General features: G+C 40.5%; 1 protein-coding gene across 2 annotated transcripts in view; it reads left to right on the top strand.

The window, feature by feature from the left end:
* The window catches only part of LOC117471186 (MAM domain-containing glycosylphosphatidylinositol anchor protein 1), a 167935-nt gene that overhangs the window by 27522 nt on the left and 115082 nt on the right, over positions 1-25331 (top strand). For both annotated transcript variants that reach the window (XM_034116023.1, XM_034116022.1), the window contains exon 3: positions 18661-18800. In XM_034116023.1, coding sequence (XP_033971914.1) covers positions 18661-18800 — 140 coding nt within the window. The remainder of the gene's footprint in view (positions 1-18660; positions 18801-25331) is intronic.

Below are 25331 nucleotides of genomic sequence, written 5' to 3'. Positions count from 1 at the left end.
CACATGTTTTACATCTATTACAGGGTGAATCTTAAACTGAAGCTTGACTTTAAAGCAACCCAACGGAAGTTTCATGTAAGTTTAGTTCTTTCACTCGTAGCTCGGGCTGTGGGGGTGCTAGAGACGGGAGCACGTTGATACGACCTTCCTAGCCGGAGATATGGCCGCATTTTACAAGAACAAATATCGCAAATCGAATCGCAAATCAAATCGCAATATCTGTCAGAAAAATCGCAATTAGATTATATCCCCAAATCGTGCAGCCCTAATCCATAGGGATCTTTAACCGCTCTCTTTTGCCTGTGTGAGTTTGAAGTTTGGCTGATATATATTACATCAAATACATCATGGAGAACAGAGGTATTATCATATATAAAGATCTAATACTGTATGCCTTCAGAAGACCGACTGATTGACATGAATACCTTCAAAAAGTGTGACATAATCAGTACAGGCCTTTATTCTTTTCAGGCTCTTTTTTTTTTAACTTTTGCATATATTTTATTTCTTCACTGAAGTACTTTTAAGTTATGTCTGGCTAGATCTTTTGAAAAGAAAAAAAGAAATTCTGAACTCCTTGACTGTGGATGGTTTTTATTAAAATACTTTTAGTTGAACAGTTCCTCTGGAAATGTACAGCCCAAAATGTATGGAAACCTTGTGTAAGTAACTATCACCAACCTTTACATGTGTGAAACCTCAGTCTTAATATAACAAATACAAATGAATTCCTAATTTAGTAATACGCTGTACTTCAAGCTTGAGGTGAGAAGACACTCATCAGCTTTGGATTCCACTGCAGCCTGCGGGGGAGAAAGAAAGAGATCAAAGACGAGGAATGAACCAAACTTTCAGTTCACAGGACAAGTTGCAAATCATGCAAAACATGTCTATTTTAAACCCCATCTACAGCCTGTGAAAGGATTTTACATACCAATTGAGTCGGAAAAAATGATTCGAAATATTTCCTTCCAGTAAGATATGTGAGCTTGTGTAGCCAAGGAGGTGCCAATAGTAGATTGATGTTTACAGCTTTAAGGTAAATAAGGCATGGTAATGCAGATGTGATTTGCACTCGTCAGGATGCCTGTCAATCAGGTCAAAAACTCTGTACGTTTTATTTCTCTTGACCCATCTTTAGCTTTCAAGCCAAACAGCCGCATGAAGGTTATCCCCGGCCTGATGTCCCTGTCAGGTTTTAGAGCTCATCGCACTGCTCCAATTTCACCGAAAGGCTCATCCAGGGCAACCCTATAGCTGATAATCCATCATAGCTGATGGTACACACACACACACACACACGCACACGCACACACACACACACACACACACACACACACACACACACACACACACACACACACACACACACACATACACACACACACACACACACACACATACACATACACACACACACACACGCACACGCACACACACACACACACACACACACACACACACACACACACACACACACACACACACACACACACACATACACACACACACACATACACATACACATACACACACACATACACATACACATACACACACACACACACACACACACATACACATACACATACACATACACATACACATACACACACACACATACTCACACACACACAACCATACAGATTTTAAGTTGAACTTTTCAGCGATTACGTTTTTTTCCCTTGAAATCTGAATGATTTAGCTTTCTGAAGTACATTAAAGCCTATGTATAGAACATATACACCCAGGAGTAGTGTGTTCAGTAAGATTCCAAAAACACCTTTTCCTCCTGGCCCTGAATACAAAATCCAAAGCACAGCAAATTGAATTAAAATCTCCTTCACATCACTTAAATAAAGTCTCTTTCCATCAGTTATCCTTTCAACCTTGCGTCTCCTTCTTCCCCTCTCCAGCTCTCCCTACCTTCACATACTCTGAGCATCTTGCAAAAGAAGTGAAATGGCTGTGATATTTTAAGAAGCGATGTATTTGTTTTGTATTATTACGCCCTTGACCATGTGGTGATTTCCATAACAGTTGTGCTCAGCAAATGTTGCAGCTTGTATGAAGGCAGAGTTTATGTGAGGTTATTATCAAGCTGTTCTCACATGAGACAGATTTACACTTCCACCAAACAGTTGTTAACATGCATCATTTTCTTTCTTACTCCTCCACACACACCTTCAGTAATTATAATTATCATGGCTTGTCTTTTCTAAATGCACCAGATGTTAGCGTCCTGTACTTTCTAACAATCTCCCACCGTTCTCTTACACAGAATGATTAAGAGGGAGCAGCTTGGCAGGGAGATAAAACAGTGTTAAATTACACTCTTATCATGATGTCAAAAAGTGTAAATACTCTTCCTAAATAGAATATGCTAAGTTTTCAACTCATGAATTTACCTGACAAGTGTCAGAAACACCACGTGCAGCTTGCTCTGGTATACAGCGCAGGCTCTTTAATTGCCTGTTTGCTCATGAAATAAAAAATCAATCAGCATTACATTAACAATATGTGTGGTTTAATGGCATTCAGCTTCTTCTATTTCATTGTTCTGCTCTATTACATCAAATTAGTTGCACTGTACTTCTCTCTTAAAGGCCGCAAACTAAGCATGCCAACTAGCGTTACTAATTTCTCTCTCCGAGTACTTTACTGTTTTTTATTTCATTATTTTGCTGTTTAAAACAGTTTAGATCACCGTCAACAGATTTTGTATAAATGGAATTATGTATTTAAAATAGCATAAATCCATTCACATATATTGGTATCAACCTTGATAATGATGACAAAATGATGCCAGTCTTTGCTCTGACCCCCCTTTACTCTGAGCAGCTGAAAAACAGCTGCATTAAATAAGGTTGAACAATTATTTGCTTAGGACAATTCCTTTATTTATTTCTTTGCAATATCAGTCAAAATAATCCCAATTCATTTTTCCAAATCGTTCAGCCCTAGCGTGTAATGACACATTAATGAAGTGTTATCTATCAATTAGTGAAATGGATTAAGTGGTTTTTGTGTGGGACTGAAATCAATATCCAAAGTCTGGCTGTTTTGACAGGCTCAGAGGGAGTTCCATTTATTTGTGAAGTATTACCCCCTTCTTTCCGTTTGTCACCGTTTAGCATCCCTGCCTACTCCTAATGCTTTTTCCCTCTCACCTTTTCTTAGTCTCCCTTTACCTCTCTATATGATTTACACATTGCACTACTGTAGGACATTCCCATTTATGCTTTTCTTGCTCTGTCTGCGAATAAATCTCTGCCTCTGTCTGCCTCAGCATTTCTGTGACTGTGACTCTTTGTCTGTGTGACTCCCTTTCCGTGTTAGTTTCAATTTTCCAATTTCACTCACCTTATTGGCATGACCGTTAAAAAGGATAGAATACATAATATCTTTCCTCTCCTCCACATCTTGTCTCCACAGCACTTGTGAAGACCCCCCTCTTCCCACCACACACGCATACGCACACGCACACGCACACGCACACGCACACACGCCTCCCTTCCTTACATTCAGCTCTTACTCTGACCTTTTATTCAAGCATTTTTTCTCGCTCTCTTCTTTATAGACATTCTTTCTTAGTGCCTCTTTCCTTCCTACCACTTCACCTGGACTGACCGATATGCATTGTCGGCTTCTCCGTTGCAGTTTCATACACACACACACACACTCACACTCACACTCACACTCACACTCACACTCACACACACACATACAATGCGCCTCTTGTCATCTGCTGTTGATGTGAGTGCCTGTGAATGTGCACATGTCTGTGTGTGTTCACCATCAAAGTGAGTTTGAGCATTATGGTTGAATAGAATAAGGTCAGGTTGACAATAAGGCAGACAGATGATGTGGGGCACATGGCCTCCACACCACACCGCCCTACCTCCACTGCTTCTCTCTTTCCTCTTAAACACCGTGCCTCTCTCCTCTGCCATCATTGCTCCGTGTCATTTGAGTGTTTTGTTCTCTGCCTTGTGACTTTCTGTTATCTTTCCTCTTCTCTCCATCACTGGCTTAAACACGTTCCAGGGCCACTTACCAACTCAGGGGTGTCAATGCACAAACAATGGAAAAACAGAACCATAATCCAATTAAAAAAATAAGCCCACACTTTATCTTGGTGGCTGCATGTATGTTTGAAGTCGTTTTGCTATACCTGTCTAAATCAAATCCAGTCCCTTTTAGCAGTCATAATACATTGAAGGAATGAACGATCAGACATTAAATAATAACCTGCTTTTCATGGCCGGTACCAATAGGATAACTGATTATTTATAATTCCTGTAGTTTATACAAATTGTTGATTCAAAATGGTTAAATGAAGGATTTAATACTATGCTCTGACATGACAAATGTAACGGAAATCCCCATTGTCTCAACAGTTTTGAATAGTTAGCGTGAAGACTAGTGTAGAGGTTGTGCAATTTGGCTTTGGATTATCAAAGTTTGTCTTAATTTCGTTTCACAAATAATACATACTAATATAAATGATCTATTGCCGGCCTTTATATATTGTGCCACGCTAATAAACTGTGAATATGAAACCTAAGGGGTGTCCGCAGTGTTAATGTTAATCATTTGACAATATGTACTGCAGGTATGCCAGCTAATACTAAAGAAAAAGACATGCTTAAAGGTCCCATGTCATGGGCATTTCTACTGATCATAATTCCATTGTTGAGGTCTGCTAGAATAGATTTATATTGTGCAATTTTCGAAACTCACATTGGTTTCTCATACAGCATCTCTGTATAGTATGTGTATTCACTCTCTGTCCTAAACGGCTTGTTGGAGCTCCTGCCCCCACCTCCCTGTGAGCCCAGTGTGCTCTTATTGGTCGGGACGTTGCGAGGCTCGTTGCTGCTCGCTGCTGCGAGGAGCGGACAGGTTTCCGGGTCGGCGATACAGCGAGAACAAGCGAAACTCATCCTGAGCACACACAAACACTCACAGCCGAAGTAAAAACAATAAGTGTGGCTTGATATTGAGTAAGAAAACGGTTTATAACGCTGTGAGAATGGGTCTGCAGAGAGCATTTCTCCGCGATCCCAACTCGTCTATTACCAGCGTTCAGGGAGCTCGATGCAAGTCAATGGAGACTCCCTGTTAGTTAGCCAAGGGATCCTGGTGTGTGAGGTGCTCCGCGGATTGGTCCATTTGGGTCATTTGTTGTTGATTTGGGTGTTCACACGTCACAGAACCCAGGAAGAAAACAATGGAAAATGAGAAATCTCCAACGAGGCGTTCTGGGCCAGCATAGACAGGTCTTTTCTGTGTTAGAGTTTTACTCGCTACAGGGTGTACTTTGAGGGTTTGTGACTCTGCAGACCGTTTACATGCATAAAAACCTTCATAACACACAAGCGGACGGGTAATAACCGGAAACGCATGACATGGGACCTTTAACATAAATACATAAAAAGGAGTGGTTCCTAATCACAGTAAAATCATAACAAATGAGTAGAGTTACTTTTCCATGTGTCTCCTCTTTATGCCGATCCCGCTCCTGAATGCTACACTGACTAGAGGAACCATATGTTACACCTGAGGAGGTTTGTGTGGCATATGCTGTGAAAACTCAGGAAGAAACAACTCACAATGAAAGTGAAGAAACCTTTGCTGCAATTTCTAAGCCTCACCAGCTGTTCCTGTCCTATCGCCTGAGCCCTCTCTCTCTCACAACTTTCAATTTCAGTATACTTTATTTGCATGGATGTCAAGTAAATAATAATAAAAATAATACAACTCAATATTGAAATGAGAAACAATACATTTCTTTAAGTCAACTAAAGCAGATTGCAATAGAAAAAAATGGTAGGAAACAATAAATGGCATTGTATTTCATCCCTCCCTCTCTCTTTCCGGTGCTCTCATTGTATTTTCCTGAACAGATGCTTGTGTTGCTCTGAGACACGCAGAGGTTAGTGGGAATGATGATGTAGTCAGCGTGAAATACAAATCTCAGACATCACTTTCACTTCTAAGTTTTTTGAAAGATGGCCTGATGCTGTGCTTCGGTCTCATCCCTTATTCCCCTCCTGTCCTCTAAGGTAGACTTATTTGTTAATGAAATTAAACAGATTGTAGAGTGTATGGGGTGTAACAGGACAGTAATAGGCATGGAGAGGCTAGATGACCTGTGACAGTCAAGAGATGAGCTTAAACATTAGATAGCAGGGGTTCACAGCTTGCCCACCAGGGAGCCCTATTAAACTCAGTCTCACACTATTAAAAGATTTCAGAGTGGATAACTTCTGAAAGGAAGCAGTTTCAGGCGAGAGATTTGAGACATTTAGGTTACCCTGTTGTTAATGCAAAAAAAAGAATTGGAATAAAAGTCTGACATCACTGTGTTTTTAATGCATTTAAAAACACTCAGACTTTGTACTTCATTAGTTCAAGTAATCTTCAGGAGCTGTGATCTGTTTGCTCCTCCCCGGGCAGAAAGCGGCTGTCACTCAGAGCAACATAAGTGTGTGTGTGCACACGAGTGTGGGTTTGTTTGTGTGTGTATGACTTTGTCTAAACACAACTTCACACACAGCATCAATATAGGCTGTTGTAACTCTAAATGCACACTGATTTATTGTTTAGTTTCTGAATGGTGTGAAAAATAAGGGTCTTGTTTTGTTTGGATTACATCGACTACTAGCAATGTGTACACATACATATACCCTCATTCCCTTTCTCCTTTAATAAAATACATTGACAAAAAGAGTAATTTAGGAAATGTACAAATGTACATTTGTACATATTTGTACATTACATGTACAAATATGTACAAAACAAGCATTGTTTACACAATAATTAGAAATTAGGATACCAGCAGGTGCATTTTTATATCACGACGACAAATATGCCTAGCAATGAGTAATGTAATATTGCAATAGTTACCATCCGCAAAATCATGACAGCAAGCGAGACACAGATCCTAGCCATAAGAGTTGTCTTGAAGGCTCGTTGATACCCAGATATATACTCTTTGTCCGTTATGTTGCAACTCAGAGAGTCTGTAGTACATTGGGATATAGATAGGTAGGCTTACTCTTTGTGTTATTACAGCAAGGCATGACAATACATTATCATTTCTCTTAATACAAAAAAGAAAAGTCATAATATTTAATCCCTGAATGTTTACTCCATCCAAATGTTACTGTAACAGTTATGTTATTACTATGCATAGATGCAGCTTGAACTGGCATCCTCCACTTACATGTAAGTGTAACAGTGTGAGCAATATTGCAGATGTCACATCTCTCTATCCACTGCTACTGGCAATGAATGATGAAAAGTATCACCCCTTACAGTAAATGTACACTATTGGCCGACTTGGTCAGGTGAAGATTAGCAGAAACAATGAGGCTTATAGCTGTCTGTTTTCTTTTCTTTCATTGGTCTTCCCTCTCCTTTTGTTTCACAGTCTGTACATTTCGACACACTGTGTATTAGATACGACAGGCTTTGTGAATGAAGCGCTCACAAAGACAATGCCAGTCACACATTTTTCTTTATTTTCTTCTCTCCCTCCCCGTCTCACTCCTTGCTCTCCTCTCGTCTCTGTCTCCGTTCGTCTCTGCCAAAGATCTTAGAGGTTTTCATCTCTTTGTCAGAACCCTCTCTCCTGCTCTCCTCTTTCTATCTTTTCATCTTGGAAAAAGCTCTAGTGCGGCCAGCACACTCGTATGGAGGACTATTAGTCATGTTTGACCATGCTCTACAGACCCCTGATCATTTCACATCACTCCAGCCCTCACAACAGACGCAATGCCTACACCCCCCCCCCCCGTGACCTGCTGTCTGATCTCTCTCTCTTCTTTTCCTCCTCTCTTGGTGGTCTTTCTCTCTCTTACCTTTCAGAAAGCTACTGGCATTGATTCACATTCTAAGTTCACCTCAGTTCCCTCACATCTACTAAATAGGAGATTTGCAGACCTAATTACAAAACAATACCTTTTTCTTTAGCTAGATGTAATCACATTTTGGACTAGTTTATTTACACCATTTGTGCTAGTATCTCTCAATATCAAAGACTAAAAAGGGCATCAAATATAACTGCTTGTTGTTACGATGTAGGCTGAAGCACATGGGGGGTACTTATTAGACTTGCCGGGGAAAGAAATAGTGATTTTAAATTCAAATCATGTTAAAAGAAGCTCAGTTGCTCAGTTATGGATATAGTGGAGATCTTTTGAAGTGTTCTTCTTTTCACCTTCCACTCTTGGATTGCATTCCCGGTGCCTGCCAATAATGTATATTGAACAATATTTCAAAGCGATGATTCACTGTCCTTGGATATGAAGCCTGCAGTGCTGCCACGAAGCTGCTTCCCCCCCTTCCCTCATCCACTCTCTCTTTTTTCCATTATGTTTTTTCGTGTTTTGTTTTTCCACCTCTCTGCCCTATATCTGCCCTCCGCTCTCCAATGATCCCCTTTATTAGCTTTGGCTGTCATCTGATACTTTTGTTGATCGCACAATCTCTGTCTTCAGTTCCAGTGATTTTGGTACAAAACACACAGTCACTCACTGACAAACACAGGTACACAGAGGTACGCTAGGTATCACTTGCGTCTATCACACACCATGGAACACACCCTGACATGCCGATTTCACGATCCTGCGAAAAGCCCTACATTAGTGTGGTGAAAATAAATGAAAGTTGGATCAAGGCTAAAGCTATTGGCTTTGACTGTAGTCGGTACTGTTGGGGCTCTGTCTCATCCCTGGTCTTCCACACATAGGAAACCATGACCAATTTGAAAATAATAATATGATAATACTCACAAAACACACACTTATAGAATAACGTACAGACCCATGGACACACATAGAAATGTATAAATCCATGCCAGAAACTCTGAGACAAAACATAAGGCTTAATTTAAGGAGCGAATGAACATAAACAATGAAATAGTAGACATGTGATGCCACCCTATTTAATATCCTGAATAAGTTTATCTTAGAAAGGATACTTTTTACTCAGTTTTTCACCATTTATCAGTTTTATAGCGTAGTGTGTCAATGTGTTTCATCTGTTTGCACGCTGCATTAATCTCCCCTCAGGGCAGTGATGATTGGTTCCCCTGTTTGTGTGTGTGTGTAATTGATTTACATGCTACTGTTGGCTTATTGTCTCTTTTATCAATACTTCCCGGGTTATCGTGTGATCAGGTGATATCTGTGCTGCTTCCATCCTCTTTCTAGTATCACTTTTCTCTTGATCCAAACATCTTTTCATAACAAACAGTTGGACATTTCAATATGCTTAATCACTTCACTGTTGGGCTGCCGCGTTATGGCTCAACTAAAGCACAGCTGTCATCACTGATGGATCAGAAAAGGGAGCTAACTTATTCACCTGCTTGGTTATCAGCGTGAGATAACAGCTGGCTTTCTAATGCCAGCTATACACTAATTGGACTGATTAAAGAAAGTGCAATCTGCATGCTACTTTTGCATCTTCTGTAGATTCAAGTCTTGCTATTGTAAAACGTTGTCATCAAATACAAACTGCAAGTGCAAATCAGAGTGCCGTCTGTCCATCTTGTAGATGCAGCTGCCGCTACAAGAAAGTCAGTCGCCACAATCTCCTAGACTGCGGGAGGTTGACACATTGTGTATCTATTCACATCACAGCTACTCGGAAAGTGGTGACTCAAGGGATCCAATGTAGCCAGATATCATCTTTGTTAGTGTTTGTGAAGTCAAAATATATATATATTACGCATCCCTAAAGGTAGATACCATTCTCATGTCTTTATGGAATCTAAGCCATACAGCCAGTATCTAGTTAGCTAAGCACAATGTCTTGAAATAGGAGGAACCTTCAAAGCTCACCCAATAATCACACGTATGTATGTCAAATAGACTGATTTGGTTTAAGTAAAGGTTTGTTGCAGGATTATTTCTGATCTGAAAAACATTATAACGTTGTAGTCAAGTTTATCAGTATAACATGCTGGTTTGGTTAAAATAAAAGAATATTATTAACTACAGAGAACATGCAGTTTGTTTAATAAAACAAGACTAAGTCTGGGGTAAACAAAAATGCCAGTCATATTTATCGTGTACATTAGCAGCTATGGTAGCTTACAAAGGATTTTAGGTCGTGACACTGTAATTGGACTCAAGCTAAATGTTCTTTTGCTTAATGACATGTCTCCATTTACTGTTAAGGGACTGGACTTTGGTAATATAATATGCATTTTAATGAATATCAGTGATATCAGTTTTTCCTGCAGTTTCCATTTTAACCTTTGAATCTGCCTGAAGGAAAAAGGGCAAACGGGAAATAATATTCTTATGTAGAAGGCCCAAAAAACAGAATCAAATTATAAGAAGCGAGGCAGTGAAACAATTGTCAGTTTGCTAGTCTTCATCCAGGCACAGTCGGGGTTTGGAAACCTGCCACTGAATTCAGCACCAAAACACTCCATGAAGGAACACTGGCTTAAGGGAGGTTTTCTATCCATTTAATGATACAGGGAAACATTTGGGCAACTTTATAAACTCCACAGGAGTAAGCAGATAACAAGCAGAAACAAAAAAACAGTTACAAATATATATTTATGCTTGTATAGTTTAAATCTGTTTTAATATATACATTTTTAAACGTCATTTTACAGTTGATTAAAGGCACTGAAGGTGGCTCCTTTCATTTACAACGCCATTTAGAGGTTAGGTCGAAAGTTAAATCAATGTCCCAGATGCCTTTTGATATCTGGAGCTCCAATCCAGCCAAAATGAAAAGGATGGGGTCATGACATCAACAGTTTGATCTCCCTCCATCCTGTCTGCGGATAGAAATCCTGATAAAAATGAAGAGGCAATGCGAGTCAGTCGGGCTTTTGGTCATAAGGCGGTTTTTGTGTGCCTGTGTGTGTATGTGTATGTGTGTGTGTGTGTGTGTGTGTGTGTGTGTGTGTGTGTGTGTGTGTGTGTGTGTGTGTGTGTGTGTGTGTGTGTGTGTGTGTGTGTGTGTGTGTGTGTGTGTGTGTGTGTGTGTGTGTGTGTGTGTGTGTGTGTGTGTGTGTGTGTGTGTGTGTGTGTGTGTGTGTGTGTGTGTGTGTGTGTGTGTGCATGTGTATGTGTTTGTGTCTGTGTGTGTGTGTGTGTGTGTGTGTGTGTGTGTGTGTGTGTGTGTGTGTGTGTGTGTGTGAGTGTCTCTCTGTGTGTGTGTGTGTGTGTGTGTGTGTGTCTGTGTGTGTGTGTGAGTGTCTCTGTGTGTGTGTGTGTGTCTGTGTGTGTGTGTGTGTCTGTGTGTGTGTGTGTGTGTGTGTGTGTGTGTGTGTGTGTGTGTGCATGTGTATGTGTTTGTGTCTGTGTGTGTGTGTGTGTCTGTGTGTGTGTGTGTGTGTGTGTGTGTGTGTGAGTGTCTCTCTGTGTGTGTGTGTGTGTGTGTGTGTGTGTCTGTGTGTGTGTGTGAGTGTCTCTGTGTGTGTGTGTGTGTCTGTGTGTGTGTGTGTGTCTGTATGTGTGTGTGTGTGTGTGTGTGTGTGTCTGTGTGTGTGTGTGAGTGTCTCTGTGTGTGTGTGTGTGTCTGTGTGTGTGTGTGTGTCTGTGTGTGTGTGTGTGTGTGTGTGTGTGTGTGTGTGTGTGTGTGTGTGTGTGTGTGTGTGAGTGTCTCTCTGTGTGTGTGTGTGTGTGTGTGTGTGTGTGAGAGAGTGAGTGAATGGTCTTTCTTTGGGTCAGATGAACGCTGTCCTCTAGTGCAGTTAATCAATAAAGTCTGTGACTTCTTCCTACGGGAACCCACTCTCCACTGCTCTTCAGCCATCCTCCCGCTTCCCCTTTTCTTTCCTTTCCTACTTGTGATGGCAGGGGAAGGGCTAAAGCATCTAAATGGTCTCTTGTGAATGAAGTGAATTGAGAACGAGCTCATCGGCATGCATGAGTGGCTTCCATAAAGTAACTACGCATATCAATCATGCTCTGCGTGTCTTCGTGTTCAACAGGATGCATGACCTTCTGTGGAATTCCTCCAGCAAGATACAGTACAACACACACATGAACACACACACACACACAGCCATTGACACATGCATGTATGATAAATATCAACAGCACACTCGCACACGCTTTTAACCACACATGCGCTGCCTAGCACTCCGTCAAGCACTCACTGCGGTTTGACACCAGCGCTCCTCTCTCATCATTAGTTTTAGTGAGAGATGTCCTGTCCTCTCAACAAAAACAAACATGGCAGGCGGTGACGAATCAATTAATCAGGCGAGGCATTTGCCGATAGTTATGTTTCACTTAGAACTAATATGCATTGAATGTCTCAGAAAGTTTCCAATAATGCATGGACAACACTTTCAATCAGCTTCCTGCGGAACAGTTTTGATCGATGGATCCTCAGAGTCAGATAGATTGCTGTCAAAGCAGAAGCTTTCTTTGAGTGATGATCTTCTTCCACACTAACTTAATTGATGCTCCTCTGGACACAACACTATTTCCCATGTTTCTCCCTCTCTGCCTTTGGCTTGATTTAGAGAGTCGATTCCTGTACTATTTATTTAGCTTTTTACGTTGTTTTTGCTCTTGCTTTACTCACGGTTCCAACATGGATTACAAGCAGCAGCATCAGGTCATTTCAGAGTGATGGTAAAACGTAAGAACTTTATTTGGATCATTGCATGAATTTGTATTTTCTGAACCTTCCATAAAAGCCTTTGGCTACATGGATACCAGTTAAATAACATTAACATATGAAAATACATTCCAGCTTGATTTGCATACAGTTACAGGTTGAGCCCACTTGCTTTGTTTGCATAATTTCTTTGTTTTGCTTTTGACCACGGTGTCCTGTTTGAACAGCCTCACTCAATCCATCCTATGTTCCCTCCGGCCAAACTGTCAGTTTCCCCTCTTTGGCCGAATCCATTGATCTACCTATTTCTCTGTCTTATGATTAATACCATCTACTTCTATTCTCCTTTATTTCTTCCACTTTAATTACCCCTTCCCATTTATAGCCTTTATATTCCCTTCAAATCCCTGGCAACTTCATTCATCTCTCTGTCCCTACTTCACATTCTCAGTCTCATTCTTTCTGACCCTCTCCTAGCCTTAACTGTCTCTCTCTCTCTTTTTTTTATTTTCACTTTCTCTCTTTGCTCATAGTATCTTCCCTGTTTCTCCCTCTCCTTTTTCTATCCCCAGCCTCTCTCTCTCTCACCTTTATTTCCCTCTCTCTTTTGCCTTTCTTGTCTCTTCCTCTCTCTCGGCCTCCCCTTCCCTAGTCGATCAGACAGTTGAAGCAGCCAAGCTGCCGGAGGCGCGAGCAGACAGAGGAGCCGCTCTGTCCGACCTCCCTCTCTCTCCGGAGAGGCAAACTAATGCCGACACACCAATAAGCTGTAAAGAGACAATTATTCACCATTTACATGACTCTCTGTCTTTCTGAGTTACTGCAGCACACCCCTGGATCCAACTCTGTTCAAACCAAAACATTTTTGTAATGCTTTTATCCATTCTGGGTTATGTTTTCATTGATTGATTGGTAGAGATTTGCTGTTTTAAAACTGTAGCCTAGAGGTTGCTTTTTACTGGAAGATTGTTGGTTAACTGTAAGACTAAAGAGACATGATCTCCCTGCTCACAACAACTGCTATCAACATGCCCTTCAGGAAGGCACTTAACCCCCAAATGCTCCACTGGATCAGCTCTGCACTCAAAGACTGTGAGCATTTTCTGAAAAGAAACTCAGACAAACTATATTGGTTATGGTTGTAAATCCGTTGAAATCAGTTTTTTATCTCCCGTCTTCAATATCACGAGAGTATAGCACATCAATTGTAACCCGTATACAGAATGTCCTTTTCATCAAGTGCATATTTTCCACATGGCTGTTTCCTCTCGTTTGAGTCAGACACCATGTGCTGCAGACACAAATTGACGCTGAGGTTAACACAACAGAAGAGAAAGGGCAACAGAGCAATACGCCTGTTTAATTGTAGAGAGCTGCTTCAAGAATAGTGTACCGTACTCTCAATGTGTGTAGCTACTATGTCTCTGTGCATGTTTTTGTGCATATTTGCGTGAATTCATATATTTTGCTTCTTTGGAGTAGAAATGGCTATGGTATGCTAAATAGCTCTTTGAAAGAATAATGAAAAGCCTGAAGGAGTGAATGATTGACTGCTCTGTTGATGAGCTCCTTAAACACAACAGTGTGGAGCATTAAGTATCATATTCACACTTTTATACAGCACACACCCCACTTTACTACACACATACAGAGCAGAAGGCATTATGGGAATCATACTCGGTCTCGCTTTCTCTTTCCTTCTTCAAATGTTCTGAAAAGAAGAACAACAATTAAAATAGCTAAGGATAAATATTGAACAGAGTGAGTTCAGTTAAAGTAACTTTGGAAGACATTATTGTTAGTGTTTTTCTATGTGGTTGTGAGAGCGTTTTCCTACCTGGATTAGTCCAAGAGATAATAGCAAATGCCACACGTTTGTAGCCATGTCTGAATCTGACCGCCATTCTTTTTTCTTGTGTCTCTTTTCTTTATTGATTCTTGAAAAAACCCTTATCTAGTCAAGTGGCAATGTCACTAAAATATTGAAACGTAAGTGGACAGGCACACTCGCTATGTCCCTATACCTTAGGCCAGGGGTACTCAAATACAAATCTTAAAGGTCCAAAAAAAATGTTTCAATAAGACAAAGGTCCGTTTATTACGGTCATTCAAACTTTTAAACAATTGCAACAAGATTCTTAACACGAGGTTGCAAAAACAAAAATAATCTGTATGCAGCAGTTTTCATTGTTATTGTGTCTGTGCTTGATCCCTCAGAGTCGCAGTGTAAGAGCTGCACAGTTATGAATAAAGGCAGCTGCACCCTCTTTCATTCAGCATTCCCATTATTGCTTTATAAATGTCTTGCCCCCTTGTGTGTCCACTGAGGTTCGTCAGGCCCAACACATCTTCAACAAACTCCCCCTTTGCCTCATCATAAAAACTCACAAACACCAGCAACTGAGCATTGTCAGTGGTGTCAGTGGACTCATCCACAGCTAAGGAAATGCACTGTGCATTTTTTATTCCATCACAAAGCTGATTAATCAAATCACCAGCCAGTATTTATGTTCTTCTGGTTGCTGTGGAATCTGAGAGGGGGATTTGCTTGATTTGACCTGTTATTTCCTCTTTTTGTTTGCCTTCAAACATGGTCTCCATCACTTCAGTCATGCATTATTTTATACTTCAGTTATTATCCAGTGGAATGTCCTTACCTACTGGCCTAGTTAAATCAAAGTGGTTACTTTTTTTTGGCTGGGCAGTGTAGTTTTACACACCGTCTTATTTGACTTTCTCAGGACTTAAAACTGTTTTTTGGGGGCAGACCCCCACAAAGAAAAAAATATATTTACACACGTAAGGTCATCATCTTAACAGTTTTGTATGCTCATCCGTGAGCAGAGCATCAAGTTGACATGTCTATTACAGCTGAATGCAGCGATTACCATTTTGTTCAGCAAAACGCCTCACAAACTTATTAAGATCAACAGCTTTAGTGCGTTTTGATTCAATGCTGAGTACAGCCAAACTTGACAGTCTCTTCTCTGCCATTGTAGACCGCAAATACCTCATTCCTTCAGTACTTGGGTCCGAATGCTTCTCGTTTTGCGCCGTCCCGTTCAAATGAAATCTCCGCCAATCATATTTCCACGCTCGCGCCAGGGACGGGGGAGGGGTTACAAGACGTGCATCTTGTGCTGCATTCACTTGCACTCGGACATTAGAGACTTTCTCTCATAAATGTCAGATGAGCCACAACTTTTCTTTCAAAACAAAGCTGCCAACTGGGGTGGCAGCTGGGGTGGCAATGCCTATTTTTAGGGTGGCAGTTGCCACCCCATGCCACCCCGGTAGGTGAAACTAGGCTACTAGCTACAGTACAGATGCAACTAGATGAGCTGTTAACTCTCGCTCTGACTTTTTTTTTTTTAAACTCTCGCTCTGACTCAGACAGGTTGAAAGAGACGACACGACACCACACGCATTTTTCCCACCCGCATTCCGCGAAGACCCGCCCTACTGTGCCTCTGATTCGCAGACTGTTGGAGGGGGGAAAAAACGCTGACGGGAATGTGATTGGACCAAAGCGTTGACAGACACACACAGACAGTGGAACAGTCTGACATGCAGAGCGCTGTATGCAGTAGAGATGGCAAATCCGGATCCTTTTACGGACTCAGGGTCTTCTGAGTCAGTCATTGAAGAGATCCGGATCATACGAGTCATTTGAGTCATATGAGTCAGCAATCACCAAGACCGTAGAAATCCTATCGGTGAAACCGAAAAGTTGATGCATTTCACGAGCATATTATTATTCCATATATTTTGAATATATATATATATATTTGTATATATATATATATAATATCTGCATGTATATTTTCTATTTCGACATGTATATTTTATATTTTATTTTATTTTTCTTTCTATTCTTGTATATTTTGTAGTTTTGTTTTATTGTAAAATGCCTTTTATGCTGCTGTAACAACAATTTCCCGATTTGGGATCAATAAAGTACTATCTATCTATCTATCTATTAAACTGACGTTATATTAACCTCCGCTACACAGTGTATTTTGCTTTAATAAAAAATGTTGATCACAAAAAAAAGGGTTATTTTGCGATTTGGCAAATCTGAGTCTGCTGTTGACTCGTGCATGAGGACGAGTCTGCTGGATCTCTGGATCTGCTGCTATATGGTTACGGCTCCGAGTCCGCACGAGTCTGATCCGCTGTGTGTTGCAGCGAGTCAGGATTTGCGAGTCTGCTGTTGATAGCGCGGGAGCCGGGTGCTGGAGGAGGGGCTATGCTCGTGCACATGACGAGTATGGATCTCTGGATCTGCTATGCTATTACGGTTAGGAGCCGTCGGCTCCTCTGAGTCCCCACGAGTCTGCAGGAAGTTTCACTGATCCGCATCCCCTCCCCTGAGCCAAACGATCACTTCTGGCAGGCAGCTATCCTGTATACTTGCTAAAGGGTAGGTAGATGGACTGGGGTACGTTGTAATGTGATTTTACATGTTATAAAGAGAGTAGCGAGTGACGCAATTTATAGTTTTAATTTGTACGTAACACCAAGTGTGGGACTCAAGGACTCGGGTTAATGGAGAGGGGAGACTCGTCACGACCAGCTCATTTCTAGGATCCGGGTTAATGATCCGGATGAATCAGGACTCGCCCATCTCTAGTATGCAGTGGACATAGCGGATAATTTTGACTCGTTGCGTTGTGGCGATGTCTCGCAGATAACACAGATAATACAGATAATACATATGAAAAGTATAATTTGCTCAGAGTCCAGAGACAGTTGTGGTTCGGTCCGGATTCGGACCGGAGTCCGGACTTTGAGGATGCCTGCCTTAGGCCATTAACAAGCTTTGAGTTGTAATGTCTGATCGAGTTGAAGTTTAAGGTGAACAGGCCGCCCACTTCCTTCCTGTCTGTTCAATGATAAAAGTCGCAGAGCACAGTGAAAATGTGTTCCCCCTGTGAATCGATGCTAATCACATCATCGTGCTCCCGCCCCCTCCCCCCTCATTCCTCTCTCTGGGGTTTAACACTCCTCTCTCTAGCTTTTTCCTCCTCACCCGCTGTTTCTCTTCTCTCCCCTCCTCGCTCCTGTCTCCCTTCATCATATTGGAGGTGAAGTTATGTGAGGCTTCTTGCACGCGAGCCAGCCCTCCTCATGTGCAGCTCAGATACTGTTGTCGCAACTCAGAGATGTGCCATCATGCATTTGTAATCCATTATTTCTGCGGTTACAGTCAAAGCCTTTTGGAAAAAAAACTAGTAAGGAGCTACAGGCAATTTGTTGATATAATTTCAATTGAAAGATTTGGCCTGGGATTTCGGTTATGAATATATTTAAATATTGTCATGAAGCTCTACCTGAGTCGAATAAACAATAATTTGTTTTTGCTATTCAATTTATGTTACTGACATATACATGTTGCCCTTACTGACTGTTGCTCACATCCTAGATCACTAATTAGTCAATCAGAGCATGACATCATGTCGTATACAGTGGCATTTTAGCATAAAGCTTTTACAATTTTTTCTTTTACCATAGACTCACTTGGAAATTAAAATATCATGTTGCACTTTTTTCCCTGGCCCCACCAAATGACTGGCCTCAAAACTGATATTGCACAGTTTGACACAACTATTCAAATTACAACCAGGACTTCATTAAACCAATATTTCTTCTGTGAATTTAACTTCTAAGATCAGTCTTGTATCAAACACCATGTAAGAAAAAAGGACTCTTCCAGAGAGAAGAATCAGCTTTTGACCTTCTAATGGAGACCAAAGTCAAAATTAATGAATGCGTCTTTCATCAAACACTTACTAATGTAACACTCTGTAAGAAGGCTTTTTTTATGCAGATGTTGGAGTTTGTAATATAACTGAGTCATCGATACCAGCACTAATACTGTATTACATGCACCCACAAGACAATGAGCTTTTTTTCTCTGCAGGGTTGTTACTAAATATGTTATGTGGTTTCTCTCCCTCTGTGTTTTTGTGTGTGTGTTTATGTGCGTATGGCCACATGGCTACATGTCTGTCTCTGCATGTATGTGTGTATGAATGCATCCACTCACAGCTCAAGCCAACGCCCAGATCGTGCACTCAGGCGCAGCGTGTAACGTCAAGGATGATAACATCAGTGAGAGAATCTACACCATCAAAGAAGGAGACACACTAGTGCTTCAATGTATCGTTAAAGGACACCCACGACCACAGGTAAGATCCCAAGTCCCATCCTGAGAAATGTGTGTGTGCCTGAGTATTTGTTATTGGACTGTTTGACATTTAAAGTATGTTGATGCTGATCCAGTGACTTTCACTGAGTGAGCAGGTTTGAAACTCTTTTTCAAGGAAGCTTGGACAACGTTGATATTTTCTTAGAACAATTCCTGTCAGTAACACAACAAGCGGCATTATATTGGATGGATACATTTGTAGGTGTTTTATCTATTCCAAATAATAAAGATAGTTTTTTAGGGATTTTATCCATTTATTTTATTCAGACTTTCATAGAATAATGTATTATCCATGACTTAAAGTTACATCAAATGCTTCGTGGAAGAAAGCATTTTTTTTTTTACTATTTTGGGAATAATACAAATATTGGGACATTATTTATTACCGCAATATCAGAGATGTAAGTTTATCAAATAAAATAAAGAACATCCATTCATCCTCCAACCAATCACAGTTAGGGACTCTTTCAGGCAACAATGCAATCAATGAGCCATAAACAACTCTGACATATGTCTTAACAAGCTGTCAATGTTGTTATAATGTGTGAACACCTCGTTAAATCTTGCAAACTTCACTTATTTTACATGCTTGGACTGTTTTCAAGCATCACGAGCATTAGTTACATTACATTACCTGCTAGATAAGAGCATATCAATCCAAGAATCTTTAATCGTGTTTATAGTGTCACTAGTGTTTGTGCTGAGTCACACCAGCTTGTCTTTTACTCACCTTACAGTACTAAAACCATGCTCTGCTTCAGTGTTTGCAGGTGGACATTTATATCAGTTGGCTCTTTCCTGAGTCAGTGATTCAGTATATTACTTTATATAAACAACAAGCGCTTTAGTGGCTCAGACTTGAGAGAATATGCTTGTGATTTAAAGTTCAAGAGTGTAATTCCCCAGAACAGCTGGTAGGATACATTTAACCACCGACTGTAAACGGTTAACATTTTCTTACAGTCTTTTAAATAACTGTGCAACTGCACTGATGGATGTTTTATATGTTGTCAAAAAATGTGATTTAAGACACTGGATATGTAAAACTGCACAATTTATGAAAAATCATAATATGAAATAAAAATGCTGTCCACTTCATTGCACTGCTGAATTTCCTTCTGTCCCTTAAGCTACACTGGAGAGAAGTGAAGAAGAACAAACACTATTATACAACAGCTCAGGCCAGGCTGCACATGCTGCTTTTGGAGGGCAGCCCATTAGTAAAAAGAGCATGGGCCTTATTCTTTCATAAAGACATACTCTTTATGCGTTTAAGCACACACACACACACACACACACACACCCACACACACACACACACTTACATGCACACACAAAGCGGTATACTTAGCCAATAGTGGACACATCTGTGTTCCAGGGTTAAACTCCAGCAAAACATTTTGGACCAGGGTCTCTGTGTGCGTGTGCGTGTGTGTGTGTGCGTGTATGTGTTTGTGTGTGTGAGTTTACAGAGCTAGATTTAAAATGAACTGAGTTGACTGGGGAGGGATTGTGGGTTTTGTGTGTATTTGTGTGGGAGTGTGTGAGGTGAGAAAAGCAGTGTTCCTCACGGGTGAATGTCCACTGGCATCACATCAACATGAATAAAACAGTGCCTGTGTCTGGGCCTTGTTTTTTCCTGTTTGTGCTTATGCTTGTGATGGCTGTGTGTTTGTGTGTGTGTGTGTGTTTTTTTTGTGTGTGTGTGACAGGCAGCTTGTGTGACTACAAATGTAAACTAATCATTTGTATGTAGCTGCAATATCTAATTACATCCCGAACTGTTGACCTAACCTGCCTACACTAACTGCGGCTGTCATTTCTCTCTAATTTCACCCATCCATCTTTCTCTCGCTGTCTCACAAACACACACACGCACGCACACACACCCACACACTCACACACACCAACACACACATACACACACAATCAAACAGATTCTACATTTACAGGCCCTGTGCCCTAAAACAAATACATACCAACTTTAAATAAAACTTTTATGTCCACTGGCGCCTGAATAATAATCATGATAAAAACGAAAAACACATACACAACTTGATTCCCCTGGAGCAGTTCAGGATGTAGCAAATGGCGTCAGTGATTGCTTGTTTCCTGGGTCGGAGGTGGTAGCGTATTTTGAATAATGATCACATTGGTCACATTGTCAGAATGTACAATGTATATATATTGTGTGCACAAGCAAGACATACACTGCCTCTGGCAAAGAGATATTGTTTGAGTGAGTGTGTGCGTCACTGAGTTTGTGTGTATGTACATGTGTTTGAGAGAAATTGCATAGAGACACATTACAAACAAAGGAAGAGACATAGAAAAAGGAAAAAAAGATTGCAGCAGTGAACACATTTCAGAAGCTTAATGCCTTCGGACAGGACAAGAGATGTGGAGGCATCAGGTCTACATTTGTCAACATTGAATGGCAACATATTTGAAAGTTGTACAATACCAGGAAATAATCAGTTTAATAATCAAATAAACAACAATAATCAATAAATGTTGCCATGAAAAGAAAACCATATAAGTCTGATGTAGTTTAAGAACCAATCATTTTGGATTCATGCTCTGCAAGTATTTTTTAACATTTTTAAACCTGAATGGTGAGCTTTTAAAACATCTGAATGTCTTTGTCATCATATTAAAATGGAAATACTCCTTGAGTTGGGATCATTGTGTCATGTTTTCATATTATCTTCAACTGTGTCACTGAAGAAACATCAGACAGTGCTGCCCTTGACTGATATAAGAGAAGCAACCAATACAATTTAAATGCAAATACCTATTGCTAAGGTGAAAACTTCCTCGTGATATTTTCTTATAATTCCCATCACACTTTCTTATTTTACACTTTGTATTGATCCACTAGGGCCTTATATTTAAATGAGAGATTGTTTTCATACATCCCAAATGTATCAAATATGAAACCTAATTTAAACGCCTTAGAAAATCACACCTGTTATTTAAAAATACAAACAGTAATTGACCCGTGGCAAAACATATGTAAACAAAGATACAAACAGCATGCTGCATGACCTTCTCTGCAATGCTTAAAGGCAGCACATATTTTCACAACGTGTCAATGCTTAAAGGAGAAGGCAGTCAAGTAGAAGGTGGCATATTTACACGTAAACACATGCAGGAATAGAGAGAGGGGGATAGAGATCAGATAATTACAACAGAATGAAACAGTGTAAGGGCTATACAAAAGAAATTAAATGATGACAGATTATGGGGGCATTGGAGTAATGCAGAAAGATACAGTGATAAGAGATAAGAGAAAAAAATGCTGATGCTTATTGTGATAAAGAGGGAAGAACAATTCAAAGTCAAGATAATCTGTGTGTTAATGTGTGCACGTGTGTGTTGTTCATCCTAACTGGCACAGTGTATGCATTCATGTATTGCAAGCAAGCATAACACATTTGCATCCTAGTGTTGCGTGAGAGAAAAAGCAGAGATTTGATTTGAAAAACAAAAGGTTAAACCTAGAAGCTTTTGCATGTGCCCAATGTGGGTTTGACGGTCCGACCTTTGTCACACCTATCTGTCTTTGATCCGTGTTGTCACCCTCAACTGGGTGGATTAATGCAAATAGACAGAATTGTCCAAATCTGCCCAAACTTCCAAACTGAAACCGCCCCCTATAACTAAAGACTGGAGATCAGAACCTGCTTTCCAGCCGGAGCAGAAGAAAACAGTGAGTGCTGACCTCTGTCCCAGTGTGTTCTGCTGGAGAAGCACACTGCAGCATTCTGCACTCGGTCCCATTGGGCTTACCGAGTTTCCACTGCGCTCCGATCGGCTGTATTGATAACCTGATCCCTGTCACCCCAGCTCTCCTTCATCCATCCTCACAGCTTTCCATACCTCATCTTCTTTACACACATTGACCGTTCTGTCATTGCACAAATATGTCGTTTCTGATGTAATATTCGTTATATTTGAGTAAAGCCATGGTGGGAAGAAACAAGACTTGGTTAAGTATTTCACAGCGCCAACACCAGTGAGGTGCTTTAAACACCCATGTTTTAATTTATTAAAACAATTATCTTTGCAGCATAGAGTGCAACATAACAAAACATAGCTGACCAAATGCTTTGGACAGAACGTGGTCATTTGATATGGAAGTGCATTCAATCAAGCACTTTTTTCTACGTGAAAGCTGTCATTCCAAAACACTAAAGCAGCCAAGGCAGTTTTCTATAAATATAATTACCAAAATCAGACTGCCTGCATCTTCAAATATCCAAATAAACAGTAGCCAAAAACATTTTCTAAAATAAAATATTTCACAATTAAACTGGCAACGATTTTGCATAGTTTTTATATTATTTTGGAACCACACTCCTCATGCTTTGGGGTATTTGTAGTTTTTCCTCATGAAAAATAACAGTCACCAAAGTCCTCTTTTTCTTCCATCCTCAGTGAGAAGTTTGTATTGGCCTCTAGGTGTATTCTGGCTGTTTTGTTATCATTTATGGATGTACTCTACTTTAGCGTGAATGTCCTCAAAATGCTCTTTGTATTCACCCTTTAGAAAAACAATACACTTACACATTTGTGCTGACAAGATTTGTAATACATTTATTGATAACACAGCCTCAGCAGAGCAGACCACACAGAGTATTTTAAGACATCATTTATTCATCAGATAAGCTGTTTCATAGCAGTTCAGAATCTTTTATCTGTGCTTGGGAACGAGCTGCTCGTGTCCCACATTTTGATGGCTCTATTCAAGATCATAGGAATATGATTTATGAGTTCTGATTGGCTCTGGGTTTTATTTTTACATTTGCAGTCTAGATTACTTTTATAATTTGTGTTATTCTGTAACACCATTTCCCCAAAACTTGAATGCCTTTTCTGATTGAGATGACGAAGACTTTCTCAATCTGTCTCTCTCCTCACCTCTCTCAGAAGGAGGAGGATCCAATTTAGCCATGTGAGGCCGGTCCAATAAATAGCTGCTTTACTGAGAATGAGTCTGATTGAGGATTTATCCAATCCTTTATTAAGACTGATTGTTTACCTTTGCCTGAGCTTGATTGGATTGAAAAGAAAGCTCATGCACTGATCTATACAGAGGATGGAGAAATCTAATCATTTTTCCTCTCGGCCTGTCTTTCTTTGCCCTTCCTGCTTCTTTTTTTGGTTGCACCCTCTTCTCCTTCATATAGTCTTTTTCTCTGCCTCACACTTTGCCTTCCTCCCTCTTCCTATCCCTCCATGCGAGTATCTTCACATGTCCTCTTCGCTCTTCTTTCAACATTATATACTTTCTCTCCTGAAAACTCCGTATTTTCCTTTCATTCCTGTCCCTGTAGCTGTATGCAATGCATCAAGTCAGAAACAGTTAGTTCACCTGATGGAGCAGCTTGGTGAAGGAAGATGTACATTTTGCATGCATATTTTTCAGGAAAGAAACAAAGCAGCTGGTTTAAACAAAGGTGTTTTTCTTTCTTTCTCATGACAAATATTACCATGAGGCAATGACATGCAAGATTCTCTCTTTGATTTGCACATTGATTATTGCTATGAATACTTAAACACTCCTCAAAGAAGGAAAGAATGCAAGAAAGAAAGTAACACATAAGATAAAAACACACCTTAGTGTTAGAGGTCACCGAGAAGGTGCTTGTATCATCATTCAAGTTAACTCCAGGGACAGCGGGGCTTTTAGTTAACAAAGCACTGTAGTCTCGCTCACAAAGCTTTTCTTGTTACGCATATACACAGCTACAGTAGGCACACACTCACGCACACACTCATACACTCACACACACATACACACACATACACACACACTCACATGGCTTCTTCAAGTACACAATAGGAGAGTAAATGGTTTTTCTGAAAGTGATTCCTACCTCCTTATTATTTATTCATGGGTCTGCTGGTCATTGCAACCTTGAGACCAGTTTGTGTGTGTGTGTGTGTGTATGTGTGTGTGTCTATGTGTGTGTGTGTTTGAGAGATGAATTCTATAAGAGAGGAAAAGGTGGAGGGAGCCATAGAAGAGAAAAGTGGAGAGGCAGAGAAAAGGAAGAAGTGGGGGTTGGAGGGAGGGAGATGAGGCTGCGGTCTGGAATACGGGTTTGGATTTCCGTCCTTGAGGGGTGAGTGGAAGGCGATCGATAGTGAGGCTGAAAGCAAGGCTGATCGGGTGGCAGCACGAGGCTGCACAGGCACTCAGAGGGAACACGACCTAGACACAAACAAGGTCACTGCTCGACCCCTAACTGGGCGGAGTGACAGAAAAGAGAGGAAGAAGGGATCAAAACTGGTAGAAAAAGGTTGAAGAGGTTGGTCACCAGACAGATGGAAAGCAGAGTTTGATGGAAGCAAATTGAAGAAGAGTGGGGAGGATGAATATAAAAAGAAAGTATGAAGATGAAACAGGTGTATGTTGTTGAAGTTAAACAAGACATGCAGCATCTGCACACATGATCATTTGATATGTTTTAAAGAGAAGGTAGAAACAGGAACACTTTGATTA

The sequence above is a fragment of the Trematomus bernacchii genome, unplaced genomic scaffold (genome assembly GCF_902827165.1).
Source record: "Trematomus bernacchii unplaced genomic scaffold, fTreBer1.1, whole genome shotgun sequence".
Lineage (NCBI taxonomy): Eukaryota > Metazoa > Chordata > Actinopteri > Perciformes > Nototheniidae > Trematomus > Trematomus bernacchii.
The sequence above is the reverse complement of the archived record's forward strand: the minus strand, read 5'-3'. Positions and strand labels throughout refer to the sequence as shown.